The sequence below is a fragment of the Podarcis liolepis genome (assembly GCF_965112155.1).
Source record: "Podarcis liolepis genome assembly, chromosome: 3".
In the NCBI taxonomy this organism is placed as follows: domain Eukaryota; kingdom Metazoa; phylum Chordata; class Lepidosauria; order Squamata; family Lacertidae; genus Podarcis; species Podarcis liolepis.
This window is the reverse complement of record NC_139557.1, coordinates 80,587,322-80,613,102: the sequence shown is the minus strand read 5'-3', so window position 1 is coordinate 80,613,102 and position 25,781 is coordinate 80,587,322. Positions and strand designations below refer to the sequence as shown.

Below are 25,781 nucleotides of genomic sequence, written 5' to 3'. Positions count from 1 at the left end.
GGATAAAAGACCATCAATATGGCAGAATAACAGAAGCAGAGTTCCCCTTATCACGACTAACATCACTGATCTAGTATTGGTAGTTTGAAAACATATGAACACAATACAATAGAAAGGAGAGAGAGTAGCTGCAATAGGGCAAAGCCTGTTTACTCCACTTTCTTGTTTCCTAATTCTTGGTAGTTCTATACAAGTCAAATGCAGGAGTGGCTCACCTGGTAGGAGCAGACCCACAGCCAAAGGTCTTGCAGCCGCTGCAACAGCATTGCAGCTGCTTATTGGGAACAGAGAGGCGACAGTTCTGCTGGTACTACTCCCAGCAGTGAGTCTGTGCAGCCCTGACATTGCACCTCTCTCTCTCTCTATATATATATATAATGTTCATGAAATGGCAGAATGTTATTATGGGGGGGAATGAATAACTTAAACATTTCTGAATGGGCAACATGGTTGCCCATTACCTGGCTCGTCCCAAACAAACAGACACGCACATTTCACCACATTAAACAAATATTAAGACAAAATAAAAATTGTTCTAGGCATAAGGAGAAATGTGGAGTATGTGGTACCATTCAGTGTTAATACCTGTGATAATCATTCATCACCAGTGATATCACAAGCTATAACTAACAGTAGACTGTGAAATATACATACAGGTAATACAGCTGTACTGGTTGTGCTGTTAGGTTTTCCTCTCTCAGGTGTTGCTTTAAACAAAAACCTGATTTGACCAACATATGTATGTTAGCAGCACTAATGTGACCTCCCTGGGGTGCAAGACTGGGCAATGTGTATGGAGGTCCTGGGCTGCCCATATGACAGGACCCCGCCACCAGCCTCACTGATGTGGTCCAAAGGAAAGCAGAGAACCAGCTTATGTTTGCCACCAGCTTTGCGGTAGGAGATGGTGGAAGGGGGCGTACAAGGCATCATCCAACTACCTTAGAGATTCTATTCTGGATTTGTGTAGGGTTTACTCCTTAACCTTTTCTTCTCCCGAAGATATCTCACAGAGGTTTAGGATCAAAGTTTTCCTTCTCCTAGATGGGTTACCTCCTTCCCAGGTTGACAAGGACTATCTGCCCCTCACTTCCCTCAAAAGCCTTCTTGAGCGCTGGATGTACTATTGGTCTTGGGTCTGCTCAATTCACCAGAGCCTGTCTTCACATGCAAGAGAAGACCCTAACTCACCAAGGGTTTGAAACCCATCAGCTACCCTCACATGGTTTAGCCGGCCAGTTGAAGCCCTTCCCAGGTGTAGCTGCTGTCGCAACTGACAACTTTTAAGAGCCATAAGTGAGAGAGCTAAGTGCAGAGTGGGGACCAAAGGTGGACAAACTACCCCAGATGGAGCACAACATGTCCCCCACCAGTTGTGCTACCCTTCCCCTAACACCCCATACACCAAGCCTTTAAGATTTCTGTACATAGTTCAAATTTCAAGTTTTATAGGAGTGCCAGAAATACAGTAGTAGTAGTAGTAATACCGTATTTTTCAGTGTATAAGACTAGGTTTCCCCCCTAAAAAATAATGTTCAAAATTTGGGGGTGTCTTATACACGTATAGATCTCCCCCAATTTTCTTAACTCGGAGTCCCCCCCCCCCAAAGTCTTATACATGGGGACGTCTTATAGACAAAAAAATACGGCAATAAGAATATAAAAAATGATTTATACCCCGCCCTCCCCAGCCAGGACCAGGCTCAGGGCGGCTAACATCGAAGTATGATACTATAAAAACATAAATCAATCGATTAAAATACAGCTTAAAATCTAATTTGGAGCAGAATAAAATCAGATGGCAGCCCATGGATTATAACTATAGGGAATGGGAACACTGAGTGCTCACCAGGCCCAACTATTTGTGCTGGTCTTGTATGAGCCAGTGCAAAGGGTTAGGTAGGTCACTTACATACTAGGTCTTATAACAAAAAAAGGGGGGTCAGACTGGGCCTCGACCAAAGGCCTCGTGGAACAGCTCCGTCTTGCCAGGCCCTACAGAAAGATATCAAATCCTGCAGGGCCCTGGTCTCCTGCAAAAGAGCGTTCCACCAGGTCAGGGCCAAAAAGGCCCTGGCCCTGGTCGAGGCCAGTCTAACCTCCTTGAGGCACAGGACCTCCAAGATGTTATTGTTTGTGGACCGTAGGGTCCTCCATGGGGCATGCCAGGAAAGTTGGTCCCGTAAGTACAAGGGTCCTAGGCCATATAGGGCTTTAAAGGTTAAAACCAGCACCTTAAACCTAACCCTGTACTCAACTGGGGGCCAGTGCAGCTGGTATAGCACTGGATGGATATGATCCCATGGCAAGAGCCCCATAAGAAGCCTCGCCGTGGCATTCTGCACCCGCTGGAGTTTCTGGGTCAGTTTCAAGGGCAGCCCGCGTACAGCGAATTACAACAATCAAGCCTGGAGGTGACCGTCGCATGGATTACTGTGGCAAGATCAAGGTGAGAAAGGTAAGGGACCAGCTGCTTAGCACGGTGGAGGTGGAAAAATAATTGCTTCTTTATTATGCTGAACTTTGGTTAGCTATAATGAGGGAAAACAAAACAAAATTCACTCAGGTGGCAGATACCAATCTGAAGTGAAAAGAAAGATTTTTTTTTTTACCTTAGGGAAAGGACCTGAGCTTCAAGTGCTTCGGTCTGTTCTTGATAGAGACATTTTAGATTTTCCTTTAAAACAAAATAAATACAGTGGCTTATTTAACTACAAGTAACATGTCAAGAAATCTGATCATAATAATCAAGACTTATTTTTAAAATTTAATAAAATTATAATGAATTTTGTATACATTAACAGCCATCCGAAATATAGTATTTTCCTACCATGACCTACAGCATTTAAGACCATATAACATATATAAACAACACAAGGACAATAACAGAATATTAGTAAAAACATTTCAAATCAATATATCACAGGCAGTCATAACACTACAGGATTAAAAACAGAGGCTACAGCCTATTAGACCCTACAGCAAAAACATTTTTAGAGCCGACCTACCAAAACTAGCAAGGAGGAGGTTGTTTGTATTGCATCATAGTAAGGAGCTTACACAGTAATAGCCATGGGGTCACTACAGAAATGGATCTGTCCATTCTACCTGGCATGACCTCCCTTTCTGTCAAGTGCACACACAAGTATTTCCTACATGCCTGCATGCCCACAATAGAAAAAGGTAAAGATAAAGATGGTAGGGAGGAATGGCTATGGGGAAGGAGAAAACAACACAGAACACATACATTCTATGCAGCCCCACCAATGGGTGTGGGCAGCAAATTGCAGTATAGCAATGAATATTCATGAGGGGCATAATGGAATGTGTGGGAGCTGACATACCAATCACACAAACAGAAAAATAGGATCTAAATGAACCATTTGCTAAAAGGCATATTAAAACCAAAGTAACCGAGGAGACCCATGATAGTAATAAATAAGGAATACAGGAGGAAGCTACAGTAACAACAGATCTTAAAACAAGCGTAATATAAATATGATAAAAATAGTAACAATGCAAAAAGATTTCTCTCTCTCTTTCTCTCTCTCACCCCCCCCCCAATATATAATACATCCATATAATAAAAAGCACAAGTTTCAAACCTCCAGCTAAATATTTCTTTAGAGATTGCTAACCCAGGACGTGGATGGCGCTGCGATGTAAACCACTGAGCCTAGGCCTTGCCGATCGGATGGTCAGCGGTTCAAATCCCTGTGATGGGGTGAGCTCCCATTGCTCGGTCCCAGCTCCTGCCAACCTACCCATTTGAAAGCACGTCAAAGTACAAGTAGATAAATACCCGGAAAAACTGTCTGTGGACAAACGTCAGCTCCCTCGGCCAGTAAAGCAAGATGAGCGCTGCAAGCCCAGAGTCGTTCATGACTGGACTTAACTGTCAGGGGTCCTTTACCTTTACCTCAACCCCTTCCATGAGGAAAGAAAAACTCCTCAAAAACAAAAAGGGAATAGAAGTGTGCAACTGTAAAACATTCTATCAAGCAACAGTTGGCAAATAGTTTCTTTTCATTAAATCAATTAACTTAAAATGCTTGCACTGACGGTCTGATCAGAAGATGCACAATGTTTAATTCCTCCCTTATCTTAGTTACTCGGTATGGAGGACAGACATCATGTCTGTGAGGTTTCCAGGCGCATCTGATCAGCCCCTGCCAGAGACCAGAATGCTGAATTTGAAGGACATTGAACAGACCCAGAAAGGAAACTCTCCAGTTGTATACAGAGGAAAAGTTCTCTCCAACTCAAAAGTTACATTCCATGTTATTGATTAGTTTGAGAGAAAGGTCCAAAGAAAGTGACTGTCAGAAGCTAACTTTCCCTCCCTCTCTTCTCTTGAGCACTGTCTGCAAGCTTCCAACAGATTTTTGGAATTCCGACATTCCGACTTTCCTCCTCAGCCTCCAAGCAACCGTCTACCCAAGTGAGCAGAGTTTCCAAACCTCAGGCTTTGGGGAGATGCTTGGGGAAGGAGGAGACAGAAATATCAGCTTCTGCCAGCTCCCTTCCGCAAGCTGTGGATCCAACTGTATTATGTTGGTCACTTTAAAAGAATTTGTTTTATCCATAATTCTCTGTGACGACATTTAAGTATTTTCCTGTTCCAGAAGAGTAAATAAAATAATGCCATATTAGAAACCCACTGACCAGTTCTAGCTGCCATTTATCCACCAGAAATGTAGCTGCTGTAGCCTGCTCGTTGATATGAGACGATTTGGCAGTTTCACAAACATGAGAATCATCTCCACCGGCATTTTGTGTATTTCCCTGAAACAAGAACAATAGCTTTTCAGTGTCTGTGCCCATTTCATATCCATCCATCCGTACATCAAAGAAAAACATTACACAATATATGAAAATGGGATATCCTATGAAGTTACACAAACAGCATGTTAATAGCGTTGTGTTACATCTAAATATTATGCAAGTAGTACACTTCCACAAACTGCCCTCTTCTACTGCAACCCACCCTGGCAACATATCCCATGTCTTTTCTTAAAGGTTGCATGATTTCCAGAAGAAATTGTTCAGGACTGTATTGGGGAGACGGGGCAGAAAAGCCAAACGACTGAAATTACGTCCAGCTTGTGCAATGATAGGAAGGAAGCCATTATGTGCTTCTGCTTTGAAGTCAGAAAAAGTATAGCTAGAAAGAACTAAGGGTGACTGGGCGGTGGGTTTAATTTACCAATCACCTACGGCTAGCAAAAGTCACTTTTATTTTTCAGTGCATATCACTTCTATGTAAAAAGAACAAAAACACTGTGCATACCAGAACATGACAAATACAAAGGTACCTCTAGTTGCGGACTTGATCTGTTTCAGGGTGCCATTCGCACCCAGAAAAGTCCGCAAATAGAGCGCCTCTTCTATGCATGTGCATGGCGCGATCGAGCTTCCGGGTTTGCCACATTCATAAGCTGAAAGTCCGTAACAAGAGTGGAACACAACACGAGGTATGACTGTTGTAAAATAAGCTGTGTGGCTATTGTATATTATACTTTTTTTGTATTTTCAAGTTCCATATATTTTAAAGATTTATTATTGAAGTACAGCTGTATATAATCAATATAAACTGACACATAAAAAATTGAGAAAACTTACTGAGGCATCCAGAAGGGTTTGTTCTCTCAAAGTGTGCTCTGCTGTGACTTCCAGTTTATCATGGAGTTTCTCATTTTCAAGCACAACTGTACATATTTGAGACTTCAGTTCAGATAAATCCTCCTATAAAGTCAAATATGTATACTGTAAAAAGGATGGTAATGAGATTGCTTTAAATGCGGCAATGAAATGCTCTTCTCAAATCTGTTCAGGTCCCCCTGACTGTAGCATAAAAGATTAATGTCCACTTTTGAATAAATTCTGATTAATTACATAGTGAAGAAACATGTTTTTGCTTGGGGAGAGCATTGTTTATCAAATGTCAGACATTACAGTCACTTATGAGGCCAATTCCAACGTGGATGGAAGGTTTTTACATCAGAAGAGCATTACCTGGAATACAAAGCACTATTCTCAACTACCAGACTGCAGCACAATAAAAAAAGTAAGTTAAAAACAAGAACAGCCCAGGCATAGATATTTTGCATTCCTTAAAACTGTAAAATGCATTTTTCTATTATCTGAAGTTACTCTGGCAGTGCTTAGGTAGCTTTACAGAACCTTCTGTATCCAGCTCAAAATCAGCAACCCTTAGAAGTCATGAATATAACCTGAAGAAGCATGTCTTATTTAGGGCTGAGCGGAGAGTAAGAGGCAAAGACTCACAAGCGCAAATTACACTAACTTCATCTTAGTCAAAAGGTCAAGAAGTAATAAGTGCAAACTGCAAAGAAAACATGTCTACTTCAGTGAATCACTGGCCACCTCCAGACTGTCAGTATCTTGCATCAGGGATTCAACCTCATACTAGAGATTTAGGCCTGCATAATTAATGTGGATTAAAGCACTCTGTTGCCTAAATGTAACAGATCCACTTTAAAAAAAGAAACAGACTTTTTTGGCTTGGAAAGTGTCAGGGAATGCACTGAAAAGTTTGGGCTCAACATATGATTTTCCCACCAGAAAATCAGGATGAATACAGGATGAATGCTCCTTGCTGTATAACTGCCCAAACAAACAAACAGGCTTGATGTAGCCTAATCTCCACATAAGATTTGTGCAAGCAAATCAGGATAAATGCTCATGGGTCATCTGGAGAAGGCCAGCGAGTTTGCAAGTGTTAAATGTGAACATAGTGACGGGCATGTATATGGCATGTGTGCAACTGAGGAATATGTGGTTGCAAGTACATGTATGCTGTGGGGCAAGTGTGCAATTGGATATGCAATTAGCATGATAAGGATGCAACTAAAGAGGCTGAAGAACAGGAATGTACCAGCATTATGTCACATAATGTTCACAGTCCTTTTTTCTATGTGTTTAGTTCCTATTTAAGATACGTTTGACTGAAGATAAATTGTATCTTTTGGTTGAGGTCTGCTTCTAACCAACAGGAAATAGATGGCATAATCTATCTTGTGGTGATATATGTTTTGTTTCAATTCTGAATATACACAATGTAATCCACATGACAGAACAAGTAATAAGTAGGTTAAGCACAATGTACAATACCTTGCAAAACTTGACTTCGGCTTCTAAGTGGTTAATGTATTGTGACTGGTCATTAATGATAGAAATGAGATCACAAAGGGCAGGCAAATTTTGATCTGTAGCATTAGATGTTCTCTACAGGAAATAAATCAGTTAGGCACAGTAAGCATTTATAAGCAAGACCCTCTCCAGCAATGTTTATGTTGAACAAATGCTTTAAAATTAAATAACTTACATTAAGTGTTATCTGCATTTGATATCTTGTAAGATTATTGAATCAAAGCCAGATTTTCTTCTGTGCTCATTAAGAGTGCTTAGAAGATCATAAATACTTTACTCTTAGGATAAGCTCTTAAAACAGAGAGCATGCCAGCACTAGCGTTCATTTGTTGACTTTAGTTTCATTTTAACTGGCTCTTTATTCCTCAGATATTAATACTTTTATACAAGCAGGCTTCCTTCTCTCAGGTGATAAAGGTTAATATGTTGCAAGTGAATCCAGACAAGATGGAAGCAATCCTTGTTGAGAGACTTCTGGCTTTGGGACAACATGGTCTACTTGCTGTTGATAGGCTGAGCATTGCTCCAATGGAGTAAAAATTAGGTCTAAGTATTCTTCTAAACAGCCTGCAAATGACATTTTACAAACAGCCTCTACCACCTGAGCAAAGATATTATAACATAATATAATAATTACACGCACACTAGAATGGGCTCTCAGATCTTTCACTGCATGAAAAGGCTCTCCATTACCTCTGCCATGAACAACTAAAAACACCATCAGACCTTAGTGGGTGTTGTATTCACATAGTGTAATAAGAGTAAGTACAGATCACTTGCTTTCCATATATTTCCTGCTGCTGGGGTCTGTGCATGTTGCAAACATTTGGCCAGATTTATGGGGCTGAAGTAAAGCTAGACAGCAATGAATATAAAAGTTTACATCTTTAATAAACACATTTAACTAGCCCATTAATGCCTTGTTGAACGTCTATGTGATTCACCAAGTGTGACAGCATAAATGCTGCTTCTATAGATACTTTGCCATCAGGCATGTAATTATTTGTTTCCTTAAAAAGAAAAAAGAGGATAATGCTTACTGTGGGTGACATTCTCCTCCTCCTCGATGGGGATGTTTCAGTCTCTTTTTCTTCTTGTTGTCGTAATAAAGCTTTAAGTTGATTAACTGTAAAAAATCGGCAAGGTACACTATAAATAGTGCCATTGTAAATGGAAACAAAACCCGAAAATGTAAGTTTCAAACCTGCATGGTTGTGCTGTAGCTCCTGCCAAGCTTTATTCTCACTCTCATTAGGATCTGTATTAGAAAATAACTGAGCACCTTCTCCCATTGCCAGATCTTTTTCACCGAAGGCATACTTCAATTGAGCGTAGCTTTTAGTAGCGCGGTCTGTGAACAGCAGCATTATAATCAAAATTATATAGACATTCCTTGATGTTCTAACATATGTAATGAGACTGACCATTAGAACCCTAAGGAAATTTGCAAACATACAACAACCATAGAAGAAACCAACATGAATAACCAAGGAAGAGAAAAATATTAGAATAAAAAGAGCATATTTCCAATAGTAATATACAACTATACAGGATATATATATTGCTTAAATAGCTCATAATATGATTAGGAAAATAGGTGGGTTTACATTTTTTTTTTTTATTACACCAGTATATTATAAATATATATTTCCCCCACAAAACAGTTATAAACTTGCCTTCCTTCTCTTACTCTAAACATGGTATGTCCTGGATCTTCAGCAAATAAGCAGAGAAATCCCACCTTGGGGGGTCTTCCTAGAAAAAGCTCAACAACCTTCGGGGTGTCCTGGTTTGTACTTTTTGAAATACGGCAACCCTATAGAGTTGGGAAGAAATATTCTAACGCTAAAACCTAGTTTTGTGTCTATATGCTGAAGGAAGACTGAGTTCAACTGAGTTTGGTTAGTGCAGAGGATTAAAATTTAAAGTACTTCAGAATTTTATGCAATGCAAATTTTAGGAATGTCTACTCAGAAATAATTCCAACTGAGTTCTGCTAAGTAGATATAGGATTACAGCACAGGTAGGTAGGTGTCCACGAAGATGTTTGCTAATGCACCAGTGGCAACTATGAATCTTTGTTATTTTTTAAAAGGTATTCTCCCTCCCCCCTTTTTTTTGGGCATGTGTGTGAAGTGTCATATATGCATCTTCCATGGCTCTGCAACAATAGCCAAATTATGCTTAGGAAGCCACTCTAGTTTAAAACCAGCAGCTCAATATTCCAAAGGTCTCAGGAATATGGGTAGCTGGCTGCTTCATAAAATCTGCATCAATATCACACAGTTCAACAGTTCAACCCAGCCTATATAATACCAAACTGGCATAATATAGCCAATCTACTGCCCACCTGTCTGACTTGCATCCATCTCATCTGCAAGCCCCAGTGGTTCCTCTACTGTGGAAGTCATTAGCGGTGTTGCAGGAACAAGTGGGAATTGGAACAGGAAATCAACAATCGCAGTGCCAGACCTGAGGAGCAGCCTCCAACAGTTGTGCTGTGCACTTGCAAAAAAAAGGGAACTTATTTTCTTGTTGGTGGTATGTCTTAGGTACTTCTGAGTGTCTACTCTGCATGGCCTTTGTTTTCTGCTTATATAAGAAAATGTGTGCTTTTTTGGGTTGGGCTTACTTATAACTGGATTCACTGAGGGTGCTAAAAACACTCACAAAGGTCAGTGAATGAAAATTCCATCACTGCTGTCATCAGCATAAAGTGCAATTTTGAACTCTTCAGTGCCACACTTGATACTAAGATATGTGATTATTATTTCACATGAGATTAGCTAAGGGTTCCAGAAAGAGTGCAAACAGCAGTGGACATAGCAGGTGGCCTTGCCAAGTACCTCGTTCTAAGTTAGCGTTATCACTTTTTTACAACCTCATGTTCCTGTAGCTTAATTAGATGAACTTTTGCCTAAAAACAAAATAAATGAACTGTCATTTCCAAATCTTTTGACAAAAGGTCACCCCAGAAGCATAGCAGATCTGGTGACAGTGGTCAAAGGGGGAACATTGAACTCTTTTTAAAACTTAATTTATAGACTACCTATCAGTGCAAGACTCTAGTTGGGGTATTCAATTTAAGAACAATAAATACAACAAAAATTCCACATAAAAACATTGAAAGCATAGACAGCAATAAAATTCAACAGTGCTATAAAGATAGTACTGACACTTACTTTACAACATACTAAAAGGCCTGGGCAGATTTTTAAAAAAACCATCACAGACATCAAAGATGGTATTAGATGAGCTTCTCTAGGGACAGCATTGCAAACAGAAGTTACCACAACAAAACATATCCTCCCTGCCAGTCATCATCCACCTAACTTTAGATGGCAGGAAGTTTTTGCTAATGAACAAAATATTAAGGCAAGCTCATGTCAAAAAAGGCAGCCCTTCAAGTAGTGAGACCTCAAGCCATTTAAGGGTTTATGGGTAATAGTATGAACTTTTAAATAATGGGACCAGTTACCAGTACAGCTATTTAAGCATCAGCACAGTATGTTCCTCAAACTCAGTTCCAGTTAGCCTTGCATAATTGCATTGTGATAGTTCAGTGAAGAGGTTACAAGAAAGGATCACAACTGATGCACCAAGCAAAATTGGTGTACCACAGATGCCATTGGCATCTCCAGTTAAAACAGTGGATCTATTGGTACCCTAAGTAGTAAACCTGATCTTTTACAGCAAGGGTACTCAAATGCAATTCTTGATTTCTGTTTGAATCTAAAGCCACAGCTATGACAGAAGCAAAGCCCTTTTAGGGTGCTTTGATCCCCTGCATCATAGGCTGAGGTTCTGTATGTGTGTAAATAAACCACATATCATAATGACACAGACCCTGGAATCTCATACTGCTCATAAATTGGAGTAGCATACAACAATACAGTTTAAAATCCTACTGTATCTAACATAGGACATTACAACTGCTATAACATGCAGGGAAAAACCTTCAGCAATTTTTCAAATGATCCGTGGGGGAAACAGTTTGGGACCACTCTTTTAGAGGAAGTGCAACACTATCCAAACAGCTTGAACACCACCTTCCTGGTTGACTTTTGGTTCCAAACATTCAATACTTCCCGTGTATCACTTGCGTGTGATAAAGAGAACAGAGATGATGTCATACTGTACAGATGGTACAGATGACCTCATTCAGTGGTTGAATTTAGATGTTAAATAGTGTGGGGGGCAGGGAGGGGGGGGACAACATTAATATAATGAAGTCAAGCAGTTGCCTCCCACTTGCAGTCCATCTACTGAAATCATCCAAGCAGGAGCAAAACTTCTGAAGGGAACCACCACCACTTGTTGCCTCCCAATTCCCAATCTGGTCAGCCTGTATAAGCCACCATTGTCAGTGGTATCAAAAGCAGGACAGAGGTTCAGGAGAATCAGCAGGTCACACACCTCCTACTGAACTATCTGTGTCAAAGCCAGACCAAAAAAGAATTAAGAAAATCAGTTTCATTGAAGAGTGGGTGCAACTTGCACAGCAACCACCAATAACCTTCCTCAATAAAAAGGCATTTATCAGAAGGGAGACCCTGAAGAGCCTTTAAGGAGCCTTCAGGACATGGGAGAGTCTCACATAAGGGCAGAGGGGTCAGGATATGGAGTATACAGAGTGGGAAGAGGTGTCACCTCGATTAAAAACAAAAAACAAAATGCACCAGTGAACCCAAGGCAGACCAAATAACCGACAGCTAGCGGTTGCAGTTTTGGAGAATCCGCTACTTTTTTCAGCCTGATGCACACAGTTCTGCGTGAAGTGGAAAGCGGCACACCCCACCACGCCTGCAGAAATCTGCCCCACAGAGGGCCACCACGCGCTTGGCTTGGTACACATTTCTAGAGACGCATCCCTGAAGAGCTGCAAGGCGGATCTGTGGGTGCTGAGCAGCACTGAGGGGGGCGACAGAAGTTCATTGGGGGGTGGGGGTCTGAAAGGAGGTCCCGCGAGCCAAACCTGCCTTCCCGCCTCTCGCTCTCTCACCGTGCAGGCTTTGCTGACACCGCTCCAGAGACTCCGCCAAGCCCGACTCCCCTCCGGCCTCCCTCATGGAGGGAGAGTAACTCGGCGAGCTTCCCCAGTCGGGTCTCGGGCTACACGCCGCCGCTCTTTCCGTGGCCCCGACAGACTCCTGCATTGGGAGGCGTGTGAGGGAAACCTTTTTCTAGGCTTTCCCCGGTGGCTCTCGGTCGCTGTAGTCCAGCCTTGCTCCTACTACCGCTCCACAGTATGGGAACGCTGACCGCTGAGGGACTACAACTCCCAGGATGGGGAGCGGCGCGCTTCCGACGCCTCTCACGAGGAAGCTCGTTGCTAGACAACCAAGCAACGGTCTTTTTCTAGGACCCGCTTGGTGACGGAGGAGGAGGGCGAGGAGGCGCTGCCCTGGCCGGCCACGAAGCTGGCGACAGGCGGCAACGACATCCCCCCTGAGGCAGACGGGAAGCCCGCCGCCTCGCGCGGCGTTAAAGAAGCAAGAAGCGTTCCAGGCCCCCCTGCCCGGCATGCAACGCGCCATTACTATGGCGTTACGCCCACAAGGCTTCGCCGCAGTTGCTTCTGGGAGTTGTAGTTGTTTCGCACCACAACAACGTAGAACAATACGTCTGCGGCTGCCGGCGGTACCACAATAGGTGCGTTCATCCTCGTTTGAGGTCGTGCGCACAATACATCCTCCCCCCTCAATCCAACTGCGCGCTCGGGCGCGTTTTTTACTCTTCGCTCACGCCCCCCGCAGAAGCAAGGCGTGTGCAGCGATCGCACAGGACAAAATATAATGTTTCTCGTCTCATTAACGTATCCTCCAAACTCTACATTTCTATTTCCCAATGGAGAGGAGACTATTATTATTATTATTATTATTATTATTATTATTATTATTATTATTATTATTATTATTATTATCACCTCTGCTCCCCATTGTCTGGAACAGGACGCCTGCGCAGTGCGAGCCTACTCGCTCGGAAGCGCGCGTGCGCAGTGGTTCCGTTCTGGGGCGCTGCAAATCCATTCTTTTCATTTCCCCTCCCCCCTCCTCCCTCCCTCTCTCGCTCTCTCCCCGCGCTGGCGAGCTGAGGCGGCGCCTGCGCAATAGCTTCCCCCTGTTCCGCGCCGTTAGCCGCTATATGCTGGGAATAACGTTCGAGCGGTTGCTTACACAGCCAGAGCGGCACTGAGAGGCGGGGAGTCCGCGAGCGCCCTTCCCCTCCTCCTCCTCCCTTCGCGTCCTCCTCTCTGTGGAGAAGATGGTGGGCCTGTGAGCCAGCGCTTTTGCCTTTCCCAAGCGGGGTGAGTGATGCTGCGGGCGGGGGGACCCCTCCGCCCGAGCGCCGCGGCGCCTTCCCTTCCCCCGGCCGGGGATGGAGCCCTAAATGCGGCGCATTGTATGCCTCCTGCTCCGCCTGCTGCCCTCGCCCTCCTCCTCCTACAGGGGAGGCGGGTGGCTCGCATGCCCCTCAGTGACACTGGCTCTTTTCCGAGCGCTTCTTCCAATGCTACGTTTCCCGTCGGGGGCTTTCTGCTATTCCTGCCCGCTGAGCATTGTCCCTCCGGGACTCCACAGAGCAAGGCTGCGGCTGCTGCTGCTTCACGGAGGCGAGGGGTGGGGGTTGCAATGGCCCAGATTGGATACAGATGGAGCTACTAAAACCACCGTTTCCTCTTTCCTCCCCTTCCTCCTCCAAGATAACAAACCTTCCCCCCGGGCGCTCTCTCCAGTGGGGTGGAGGCTTCGAGCCTGTTCTCCTCTCGTCAGCCCCCATACGCTTCTGCGTGGAAAACATGTCTAGAAGGGGCGTGAGTGCAGCTTCTTTGCTTTGTGCCTTTTCTTCTGGGATCGGTTTCCTTCTCTCTCTCCCACCCCTCCCTTTCCACTGTGGATTCTCATCTGTCCATTTGCTTCCGATTCGTTTTACGGGCCCTCGTTTAGGAAACGACAACAACGACAAAAACCATCTGGCCGATAAATAGAAAAGGCGTGTGTGTGAAATAGTAGTAGTAGTAGTAGTAGTAGTAATAATAATAATAATAATAATAATAATAATAATAATAATAATAATAATTGAAGCTTCTGGTTTTCAGCCTGGCATGCACCACTGACTGTAAGCAGCCTTTATCTAAAACGAGGCATGGATTTACATTTCTATGCAGATTTTCTCCCCTCCTCCCTTCTGCTGATGTTCCTTCTGATAATTGTTTTGTAAATTCGTTTCCGTTGTGGTCTTCTGAGTATGAAAAGGATCCCTAGGGAAATGCATATGGCTTCTCGAAAACTACACAGACCGGAAAGTAACAGCCTTTTGTGGAAGGCATCATTGCAAGTCATTCATTTTGTGCATGAGTGAGATATGTGTAGTCATAGCAGCTTTCTTGGAAGTGAAATGGATTGGTTACAAAGGCAATAAAAATCTTAGCCTGGTTTTCAAATATCCAGTATTTTGTGAAAGAGGAAGCTGACTGGACTGAAAACCATATGACAGCTCTACAGATGAGCCTTCTTTTGTGATCTCATCCACTCATTGCTTGGAGCCTGATGCTAGAAATGGGGGAAGGGAAGAGGAGTGTTTCTGCTCAAAATTGTGTTCTGGTGCATTTATGATTCACTTAATCTAGTTAGTCTCCAGGATCAGGCATGATGTTGCTTCAGCATCTGATCAGGAAATTGTTAAATACATTAAAAATGGGCTGTAACTGTTCAGAATATGATACTTGCATGCAGTCATTGCATTGTAAATAAGTTGCTGTTTGAGCTACTTGTTAGCTTTTAAACAAATTTTAAGCAAGTGCTTCCAACAATATTGTGTATAACCAAAGCAAGTACAATATGCTGATAAAAACAAAACAGAACTTCAGAGCAACCAGACAATGTGTTATCTAAAATGGAATCCCTTGGATTCAGTTGTTTTCACATTCATTAAGTGCAAAAGATATTCTTAATAAAATATTTATTTGAAGCAATGCACTCAAGTTCCTAAACTATGACTTGGATTGTGCTGATCTGGTGTATCACACTAGTACTACTCTGCACTTCAAAAGGGTATTCTAGGGCAATGAATTATATTTAACATAAGATTATTTATATACATCTGTTAAACAACTTGGTTGTTGTTTTGGACATTCTGGCCAGACTGGTGTGTGTGGTCCAGCAACAAAATTCAACAGTGGTTGAATAATTTGTACCATGGGTGCTGATAGAATAGCAGCTGCTTCACTTTCTTACCAGTAGTCTCTTACTTTAGCATACTTCATCTTCATGGAACTTTAAAAGGTCTCATAGTTCATAAAGTCTCCTGTTTTTTGAGGGGTAGAGAGAATGTTTGTAAAGATAGTGTAATTAGCATAAATCTTTGTTTTAGCTAAATGATTTTGAAGCACTTGATCTGTTTTGAGATCTGGAGCTCCCTAATTACCTACAATTTGCACAAACAATGTTGTCATTTTCTTTCCTCCCTTTCCTTTCCACTTTATATATAAACCTTATCTCATTGTCTCTGCTGTACTTCTTTTATTTAAATGCCTGTGTGACTTTACATATTCCCATTTTTGTCTAGAGAAAATGGTAGAGAGCAGCTCCACACTAAAAAGACTGATATCTGTATCCCTTTTTCAAATTCTATCTTCATGACTATCACAACTATTACAGTGGTACTTCGGGTTACATGCACTTCAGGTTACATACGCTTCAGGTTACAGACTCCGCTAACCCAAAAATAGTGCTTCAGGTTAAGAACTTTGCTTCAGGATGAGAACAGAAATTGTGCTCCGGCAGCGCAGCGGCAGCAGGAGGCCCCATTAGCTAAAGTGGTGCTTCAGGTTAAGAACAGTTTCAGGTTAAGAACGGACCTCCGGAACGAATTAAGTACTTAACCCGAGGTACCACTGTACTATTCTTAATATACCTTTGTGGTAAATAGCATTTTATACTTTTGGCTCAAATCAAGGCCCAGTTCTTGAGTATTAATGTGTTTTGAGTGACAGATTTTACATTTGCCTTTCCATGAACAAGTACTTAAAACTAAGAATCTGTACTGTGTATTAGTAATTTAGACTATACCCAAAGGTTTGTTTGCAGTGTTGATGATGAAGCCTCTGTTGAAGCTTTCCTAATGTCATAGAGGGGTGAGGTGGTTAGAAAGTATGTTTGCCAGTAACTGAATTGCTCAAACCTTGGAGGGTCATAGAAAGCAAAAGAGCCTTGCGAAGGCAGGGAATTCCACAGGCAGGGTGCTACAGCTGAGAAATCACCCACCCTTAGCACCCGCCCTTTACCCATTGGCAGAACCTAAGATCACCCCCAGATAGCAAGACTGGCAAATGGCAAGACAAAACTCTTCTGACAAGTATTTGTCCTCCAAGCCATTTAGGGTTTTAAAAGTACATCACAGCACCTTATATGTGACTCAAAAATGAATAGGTGGCATGCAGATCACAGGTGTAATATATGACACTAAAAGGCATGAGTTTACCAGGGCATGAATCCCTGTGGCAAGACTTTCCCGGTCCAGGGATCATTGTTGCTGGAGGTCCATCTGGCACCTTGAGCACCCAGTGACAAGGATGGATCTAGAAATACTCCCAGATTATGCAGATCTTTCACGGGGAGTGCATTCTCATCCAGAACAGGCAGTCTACCAATCAGAGGAACTTGTCAGCTCCTCACCAACAGAACCTCTGCCTTATTTTCATCCAGCTTCACTTTATTGGTCCTCATCTAGCCCATTATCATCTCCAAACAGTGGTTTTAGTAAGATACAGGATGGTATCTCTTGGATCCTGGACACTGGTGATTTACTAGTCTCTCAGTCCTATAAGAAGCCTACAGTTATAAATATAATACATTAATTATAGTGTCGTTTATAATCTTAGAAGTCAGATCCCCACATGGTTCTCTCACTGGTAACATGGTGTTTAATACATAGCTATGATTTATGATTCACTTTTATGTTTATTGTTTGATATATATATATATATGTATTAAATACTAATTCCCTTTTAAACTTCTCTTTTCAAAAAGAAAATACTGGAGGAATTCAGTGTTGTTCTAAGGTTCTCATTCTGTCAGGACAAGCATTTTGGCTTGCCAGGTAGACCAACCCCCCCCCCCCCCCGTGTGCTGTTCCATGAGTTCTCAAGATCCCACTTGAGCCAATTTCAGGGAGCGAGGAGGGTGGATGATTTCCGCTCGTGGGACTCATTAGTTGAATCCCACCCATTGAATATAATTGAAATATTGAAGCCTTTTTAAAAACAAGCAACCCCCCCACCCTGCTTACTACAATTCTGTAAGGTATGCATACTACTGACATTAGTATAGTACAATCTGATTTTGAGTGTTATTCTTAAGATTTCCATATTCAAAGGTATTTTGCCGCTGAATACCAGCTGCTGAGAAACAAGAATGGGGGAGTGGCTGTTGTTTCATGCGTTGCTTGTATATTTCATGGAGCATCTGCTTGGCCTCTGTGGAAAACATGATACTGCAGTTTATGGGTCTTTTGGTTTGATCCAGAAGGCTTGCTGTTATGTGCACCCCTACCCAGTGAATTCATAGTTGAGCTGAAATTTGAGCTGGGACTTCCCAGGTCATAGCTCATGCTTGCAATCACTGTGCTATATTAGCTCTTCATAAATGTTACCAGCACTCTGATAAAACTTCAAGACTCCAACAGAATTAGAGAGCTTGAAGAAATCAAATCAAAATTAGTCCAAACCTGCATGTCAAAAGCAGCCTCAGAAGAAGAATTTCTCCTGCTGAAACACAAGTGCCTAGGCAGTTGTTTCCAGGGTTTTAGTATTATTATTCAGCCAGATATTATAGCAAAGCATAATTTGTGATAAACAGAAGGTAATAGTCATTGCTTTTCCTCTTGAGATCACTGTAGCCAGAGATGGGGATGCTGAACAGACAAGCAGCTCTTAATTCCATGGTTTGGAGTTACTTGTTTTATTTTATTTCAACAATTTATATACCAACACCCTAAGTCTCTAATTGATGTACAGTAATGTTACAGAATATATGATAAAGATAAAATCAATTAAAATTAACCATGAAATCAGAAAAAAATGCTTAAAGTGCCTGTTGAAATCTTCACCAAGGACTGAAAGTTCAAATGAGTGGTGTCTCATCTGATTTTAGCTGGGAGGGAGTTCCATAGAAATGGGCCCATAATACTGATCACACATCTCCTGGTGAGCATGAGCCATAGAGGACCACCAACAGTGACTCACACATAGACCTCAGTGATCAGCCTGGAATATAAGGGAGCAGGTGATCACATCATGGTTTCCCTTTTTTACTGTAGTTTTATGCAACACCCGCCAATGAACAATCTCCTGGTAATGCACTGTTCGTAAAGCGGAACCTTTTTGTATTACAATTTTGGCAGTGTAGTTTTCAATCCCTTTCTTAATGGTCCCTAACACAGAATTATCCCTTACCATATTTTAAATTTTCTTCATGTTACACATTTTGTCTTACTGTGAATGTACCTATTGCATATGTTGTACATAATAAAGAGTGTAATAGCTGGAAATATATATCCAGGCTTCACCATATCTTCTCTTTCCAGTCTTTGCAATGCAATATCATACCCTTTGGATAATGAGAGGTTCAGAGAAAGTTTATTGTAGCTTGAATTTGAGCAAAAAGAATTCACTGCCAGAATTAGCTAAACCTCTGCGTGTGTGTATGTGTCCATGTCCATATATGTGTGTGACAACTGTCACTTTTTGGGAATCCAAATAATGAGTTGTTGTACTACCTGCTAGATTACTTACTTCAACTTTGCTGGTTATATCTCTCTCAACAAACAAACCAAGACACCATCAATCTTTAGTGCTCTCATTACAAAGAAATAGACCCTAAAAATAGGCCACTCCCTGAAACCTGCTACTTAGGAAGCCAGTTATGAGCTAATTTTCATAAAAATGCTGATATTACACAATATATTCTCTTTCAAAGCTGTTGCCTTCATGTTCTCATCTACTCACAAGTCTCCCACTTTATCTTCTAGGAGTATATATCATTTACATTTCTCCCTCAGTAGTTATCAAGTAGTTGATCAATATTTCCTGTCATAACAGTTGCACAACCTGTGATTCAGGTCTTGTGCACAGGTGATGGCCTTCTTAGGATGGTTTTATGATTGCATTCAACATGCTTTCAATTATTTTCATCTTCTATAGCTGTGTTACATTAATGGGCCATTCATTGCCGACAACAACTTTTGATATAACCTTATTCGTTCTTTCCAATAAACTGCTACATATATTGATTTTGCAGTGTGATCAATTCAGGCTTATAGTCAAGCTGCCAAAAAAAAAACCTTCATTCAGTGTAAGAACTGTCTTTCAGTAGAAACTGTCTCCTACTAGGAAGAATGATTACCCTTGGGCAAATATATTTGTAAAAATATTTCTGATTTATTTTTTTTTGTTTTAGCCAAAAAATTGATTATACAGTTCGAAGAGAGAACTTGAGGCACAGATAATGCCTTCTGTTAAATATATTCTTCATTGTTGATGGCTATTTTGCAACCGGAATGGTATCATTTGGTTAAATACTAGAAAATAGTGTTATGGCATCCTGCAAATTAACCATTTAGAGAGTGGGTATAAGGAAAACCATGATGTGAGTGCCACTGCTGTGTTTGCAATTATTCTGAAATTTTGAAAAATTTAAAATTATGTTTATAAATGGACCTATTGTACTTTATTCATTAGTGTTGTATTAATATTTTCTTTAAGGTAGTTATAAGGCAAACTTTAAATTCAAGTAAATACATTACCTTCATTTAAAATTCAGCAGAAATACCAGAAGTTTATTTCTTAAGTATACTGTTCTATGTGCGTCACTTAGCATGTTTCATTTTACTTATATTTAGTAAACAAACCTAAAAATTTTGAAAGTTTGAAAGTCAGATGTCTAATATCCTATTTGCAGTTGGCATCTGTTCTCTGTTAATGAATTTGTGAAATAGAAAAGTTTCCATGTGAAAAGAAAGTACTGAGATTTATTTATTTATTACCTGTCCCACATCACTGGTGGGATTGATTTTTAATTTTGTTTCACATCATTTTTAGTATATTTGAGGACCTCCAAGAAACACACCATTCCTATGTGGTCAGAAATGCTTTCAGATAAATATCAGAATTTAGGGTCCTCGTTCCAGAAACAGCCACTGTTTAGGGAAAGTTCTGGGATGTTGGCAAAGAGGGCAGCAGTCTTTTATTTGTAAAGAAGAAGGGGGGGCATCAGCAGTTAAACTTAGTTTCTGCTTTTGAGTTGATGTAATTGTCGTCTGGACTTCCTTTCTAATTCTGGTGGTCTTGTATGGGGGACAATAAAGAAGTTTTGTGTCTCTGGCTCAAATCGGACTGTAAAATAGTTGCTTAAGCTTCTGCTTAATGGTCTGATGCTTTAAGCTTCAGTACCTTCTTCAATTAGTTTATTATGAATACTAGCTAGAAGGCTTATTGGTAGGCATTAAGGAAACCTACCGTATTTATTAATCATATCCCATGCTTTGTAGGTGAAGTAATGACCAGAACATAGAGAAAAGGGCTTTCTTTTGCTCAACCCAACAGACTACAACATCTATAATGCAATGATAAAAAATTCCAGGTGTTCAAATTTGAGATTAGATTAGCTTTGAAATCTGAGTAATATTCTCCAAAATTAGGATGTCTTGGCTGATCTCTGAGCTTTGAGAATTTGATCTTAGACACACACATTGAACAGTCACAGATTATTTGCAAGCCTCATAGATATTTGGCCAGATGAAGCATTTTGGGCAAATAGACTGTGCTTGCAAAACAAAACTGCTGGTGGAGGAGGAGTTAACCCCACAGTAGATTTATTGGGGAGCAGGGTTTTAGTGCTCAGCACTTCCTTGAGGTGAGTATTACAAGCTCTCGAAGCTTGTATCTGGGCCAAAGCCAAGAAAACATGACATGGGGTATCAGATGTGTCTGGTTCAGTTAAGCATTGGGGCTCTACACCTACAAGTTTCTGGCAAGGTGAGAAGGGTTTTGGTGCCTGATTATCCTGTTCTTCTTGGTCTTGGGGCCTTCAGAGAAAGTAAAGAAAGTAAAGAATACCAATCATAGTTGGGATAAGGTAAGGTAAATCAGGACCCTGGGCAGCTCCCAGTGGTCCCTGCTGGCTGTTCTTGAGAAGGTGTCTGAACAAAGGCTTGGAAACATCTAAAGCCTTGATAAGACCGGCAGGGCTTGATCTTCCAGTGGTTCTACCTCCCCTGTGAGAGCTGTTTGCAATTTTTTAAGGGCCCATAGTCTATTCTTCCGGTACACGCTCATGCATTATTGTGGAGCAGGAGTGGGTGACGCTTCAGGAGAATAATTGTTAGGACTTCAAGGGTTATTTAAGAGTCACATCTTCAGACCAAGGCAGTGTAGAAGTAGGTGCTATGGGGTGGCTGATGCATCATCTCAATTATTCAATTATAGATTTAGTCCATACTGTCCAGGGTACTTGGTGCGGGAATTAAAAACAACAAATAAATCTGTGTCAGGTGGATTGAGGCCAATGTATATCACACAAACTGGAAGGAAAATGAAACAAAAGAACCTCAAAATAAATTCAAAAACACTTTCCTATATTACTGAGGAATATTAGTGGGTACATGCATTTGGTGCGAAAGAAATAAAGTTATGAAAATCCCTGTATATTTGTTTAATTTTATAGAAGAAACATAATCTAGTCCTGTCAATGAGAGATCAGGTGGAAATGTACCTTGGGCTATTGGAGGAAAGCTTATTATGCCATTGCATGGCACAACGTGCATGCAGTAATCTGATTACCTTTAGATGCAGTAGCATATAAGTGGATGAAAAGAATTAAAGACATAATCTTGACCTTACGAACTTGAGCAGGGAAATACAGATGTATTACTGATGAAAGTGATATCCATTCTAAGGTGTTTTCAGTATTATTGAGATAGTTTTTCAGGTAAGGTAAATCAGGGAAAGTTGTATATACTGTGGGTTCATATCAACCTACAAGGTGAAAAATATTCGCAATGGCAAACTAACAGGGTATGTGAGATTTTGTTGGTGATTAATATTGATACTTTTTTATTTAGATAGATATAAATTATTTGGCAAACAAGCTAATAATAAGTAACAAATCTGTGTTGCATAACTAGAATTTACATAGTTATGAACAGTATTGTTTTAAGTTTCCTATCTGCTTGTGCAAGTCCCAAATTCTGCTTTGAAGAAGTGATCAGAGATTATCCATGAACTAAAATTAGTTTTCAAATTGAGCATGATCTTTATTTCAAAAAATTGACATCAAGGCCTGAGAGAGAAGCATGATGAATTTAGGCAGTTATAATGAGTTTGCAAGATCATGTATCCTTACCATTTTTATCTCCCCCTTTCTATGTATACTTGTTTTGGTAATAGTAACACACATGCATACCACAGAACTGAATTAAGGCAGTGCATGAATTAGCAACTAGCTGACTAGGTTGGGTAGTGAGATTAGCTGCAATCCCTTGGCCTCTTGGTCCCTAAATCCCAAATAGTGTGTATTGCATGTATCAGGTCTAAGTCTTAGGTGCCTCTTCCTTGTATGTTCACTTTCATTTATCTCAAGATGCAGATCTACCAATTAAGGCTTTTAAAAAATCAGGTCTTAAATAATTTAGGCAGAGCTGAGAATGCAGTAGGCTTTGAGTTGGTCTTAAGAGATGAAATGGGATACATTTAAATAATTGGCTAATGATGAAGTCTTTGTCATGAGAGCAGTAAACAAAAGGAGATGTCAACTATAATTGAAAAAAACCAGATACTTCAAAACAGATGTTGGGTGTGTTCTCATATGCTCTCGGTGTGCGTTACAATTCAAGAAATGGGCTAGTGTTAAAATTTGCCTTGAGAAGAGTCTTTTTCTCAGCTACTTCGTAAAAGAAATATGCATTCTTACTCAGTACTTGCATCAGCTAAATATTGCCTAATATAATAAAAACTCATAAACATGTTTCTCCCTCACTCCTGCCTTTCTAGATAGTTGTACTGGCATGTGATTTAAATTGGAACAGATTTGCAATTGTGTAAGTTTTGTTGAAGCTAGTCATACCAGTAAGGGCTGCACACCAGTCAAACTGAAGGGTAGTCAGTTTATGGGTCATTATTAGAAGCAGTCAAATCTACCCTGAATACTCTGTAGGTAACAGTTTACCTATTTTTATTTAGATATCGCCATGCATTTATGTTTGCCCCTGACTGCTGTAGGGCTAGAGACAAGCTGTCTTCTGCCATTTGTTACCTAGGGCAGGAGTGAAGACAGCTTGCTTTCTAGCTTTGCTCAGTCATGAGCAAAGGTACTCTCCTGATTATAATTGTAGGTATCTCCAGACAAGAGCATAAGCAATCATCAGTGACTTGGGCCATTGCCTATAATGCATAGAGTGCTGGACTAGGATTATGGAGACCGAGATTCAAATTTTCATATAGCCATAAAGTTGATTAGGTGACATTTAGCTTAGCCTATTTCACATGTTTCAAGGCTAGGTAGAACTTGATCTTTGGTGAGGGACCTAAATGTTGCTTCTGCTGGACCAAATGCTCCAAAGGAATAGGAGCAGCTGCTTGACACTAAGTCATCTGTCTTCAAGGCTTGTGGACTTTTGATCATGTGTATTTGTGTTGGGAGTGGGGTAATTGCTGTTTCTAACCCCCAACCACAACCAAGGGCATATTCTGTGGCAGTGTTTTCATATTTTAATAATTTCATTGATAATATTTTAGCTCAAATATTGGCAGGCAGAGAAACTGTTCTTTCCAGACTGGGTTACACCCACAGAATATGGAGTTAAAGTTCTGAATTATGTGGATTATATTGGTAGCTTTGCAGCTGTTGCATCATCTGTTTGACACACTTTTGAATAGAATAATTTATGTACAAAGCAGCTAAAGAATGTAATTCCCAAAGCTGTAAAAACAGTGCAACTCCCTTCAAATGAAAACTGCAGTACATGCCAAAATATAACACTTTCTTATTAGGTTAGTACATTCCATTAAAAGTGTGCATGCATTGATGTTAGGTATTTAAATTCAGTGTGATGTCACCTGCATTTTTATGTTACTGTTTCTATCAGGGAACCAAATACAGCTCTTTTAGAAATTTTCAATTTTCTGTAGAGTGACAACAGTGGTCCATCTAGTATTTTCCTTGCAATGCATGTTTACACTTGATAATTGGTATTGGACTCGACTCTTCCATTAAAACCTACTTGACAGAACTGGGGAAACCTTTTCAGCCCAAGGACAAAAAAGTGGGCAGAACAATGGATATGACACCTACCTTTGTACAGTAGACTACATTTCAGTCACAGGGTTTTATATATAACAAACCTGGCTTGCCAACAGTGGGGTTGCTGTTGGGTGAGGAGGTTGGTGCAGTATATGCATGGTAGTGGAGCCAATCCAGCACTCCTGCACCTATCCCCACATAGTGCACACACACATGCCCATCCATGTGTGCTAGAAGCATGTGCTAGAAGAATGAGCACAGTTTCAGGACACATTCCAGCCAGGCAAAATACAAGGCATAGTACCTGGGAGGAGTGTGTCCTAAGGGAACATAGGTGTGGTCTGGGGAAGGTTCAAGTGCCTGATAGACAGCCACATTCAGCCCCAGATCCTGAGATTCCCCACCTGTTCTATGGTTCAATCTTACTGAACAGGTGTGGATTGGACCACAAGTACCACTGTGACCTACTTAATCGTAAATATGCACAGGATTGTGTTCTTGGTTTCTCATTCAACCAGCTTTTATACAGTAGGTTGATAGGAGTTCTAAGAAGACGTTTAAAATATGTATCTGGGTTGCAAATCTGTCACTATTCTGCCAGTTCGCTTATTGCTAGGTGTAGCAGTAAAGTTAAAGTCTGCTGTCAGCCTTTTATCTCTGCAAGTGCTACCTAAAGTTACTATGACTGCCAGAAACAAAAAATATACAAACCCTTCTCAAGTATTTTAATTTATTCTGTTCATCAACAGTTGCTTCAGTGCTCTGATTAATCAGTCCTGACCTACTTGTTTCTGTTTGTTTATTTATTTTTAAAAATTTTCCTGTTCAATCTCAATGTATAATGTTATTAGGATTTACATTTTTAAATTTAATATGTTTCACTCCTAGTTGTATTTTTATCAGTATTTTTGCGATCTTGTCAATCGCTAAAAGTATAGTCTGCTTGTTTGCTTGTGTTCTTCCGGATCTTTTAGATTCTGCTCTATTTTAAGTCACAGCACAATATTTGTTTCAAAATCCACAGTAGGAGAGTACCTTTATTAGGTCAACCAAAATGCCATACAGTAGTGAGCAAGATTTTGAGCTGTCCCAAAGTCAGGCTAGGTGGTAATAAAACACGTGGGCCCCTGTAGCAACAGTGTAGCATGTGGCACACTTCTGTTCAGGGTTAATGTCATTTCATTCCATTTCATCCCTACTATACTAACTTTCCTCCCTACCCCATCCAAAACTCAGCATTGCATGCTGACTGAGCCTGATTGGTTCTCATGGGCCTATTTTAATGATTTGTATATGATTTTGGTGGATACT

The 25,781-nt window shown here is 40.9% G+C and overlaps 2 protein-coding genes across 42 annotated transcripts in view; one reads left to right on the top strand and one right to left on the bottom strand.

Annotated features, from left to right (window-relative positions):
• The window catches only part of SDCCAG8 (SHH signaling and ciliogenesis regulator SDCCAG8), a gene marked incomplete at its 5' end in the record, with an annotated part of 90,900 nt that extends 77,727 nt beyond the window's left edge, over positions 1-13,173 (bottom strand). Inside the window, 7 exons of one of the 2 annotated variants that reach the window (XM_083496842.1) lie at positions 2,613-2,677; positions 4,666-4,785; positions 5,623-5,745; positions 7,135-7,248; positions 8,214-8,299; positions 8,378-8,524; positions 13,100-13,173. In XM_083496842.1, the coding sequence (XP_083352968.1) occupies positions 2,613-2,677; positions 4,666-4,785; positions 5,623-5,745; positions 7,135-7,248; positions 8,214-8,299; positions 8,378-8,524; positions 13,100-13,112 (668 nt within the window). Of the gene's footprint in view, positions 1-2,612; positions 2,678-4,665; positions 4,786-5,622; positions 5,746-7,134; positions 7,249-8,213; positions 8,300-8,377; positions 8,525-12,175; positions 12,330-13,099 lie in introns of those variants that run through there. The other variant, XM_083496841.1, reaches the window with a different exon arrangement.
• The window catches only part of CEP170 (centrosomal protein 170), a 73,918-nt gene continuing 60,711 nt past the window's right edge, over positions 12,575-25,781 (top strand). For 14 of the 40 annotated variants that reach the window (XM_083496772.1, XM_083496770.1, XM_083496769.1 and 11 more), the window contains exon 1: positions 13,192-13,480. The gene's annotated coding sequence lies outside the window, so the exon portion shown is untranslated. Of the gene's footprint in view, positions 12,826-13,173; positions 13,481-13,739; positions 13,988-25,781 lie in introns of those variants that run through there. The other 26 variants (XM_083496759.1, XM_083496758.1, XM_083496755.1 and 23 more) reach the window with 8 other exon arrangements.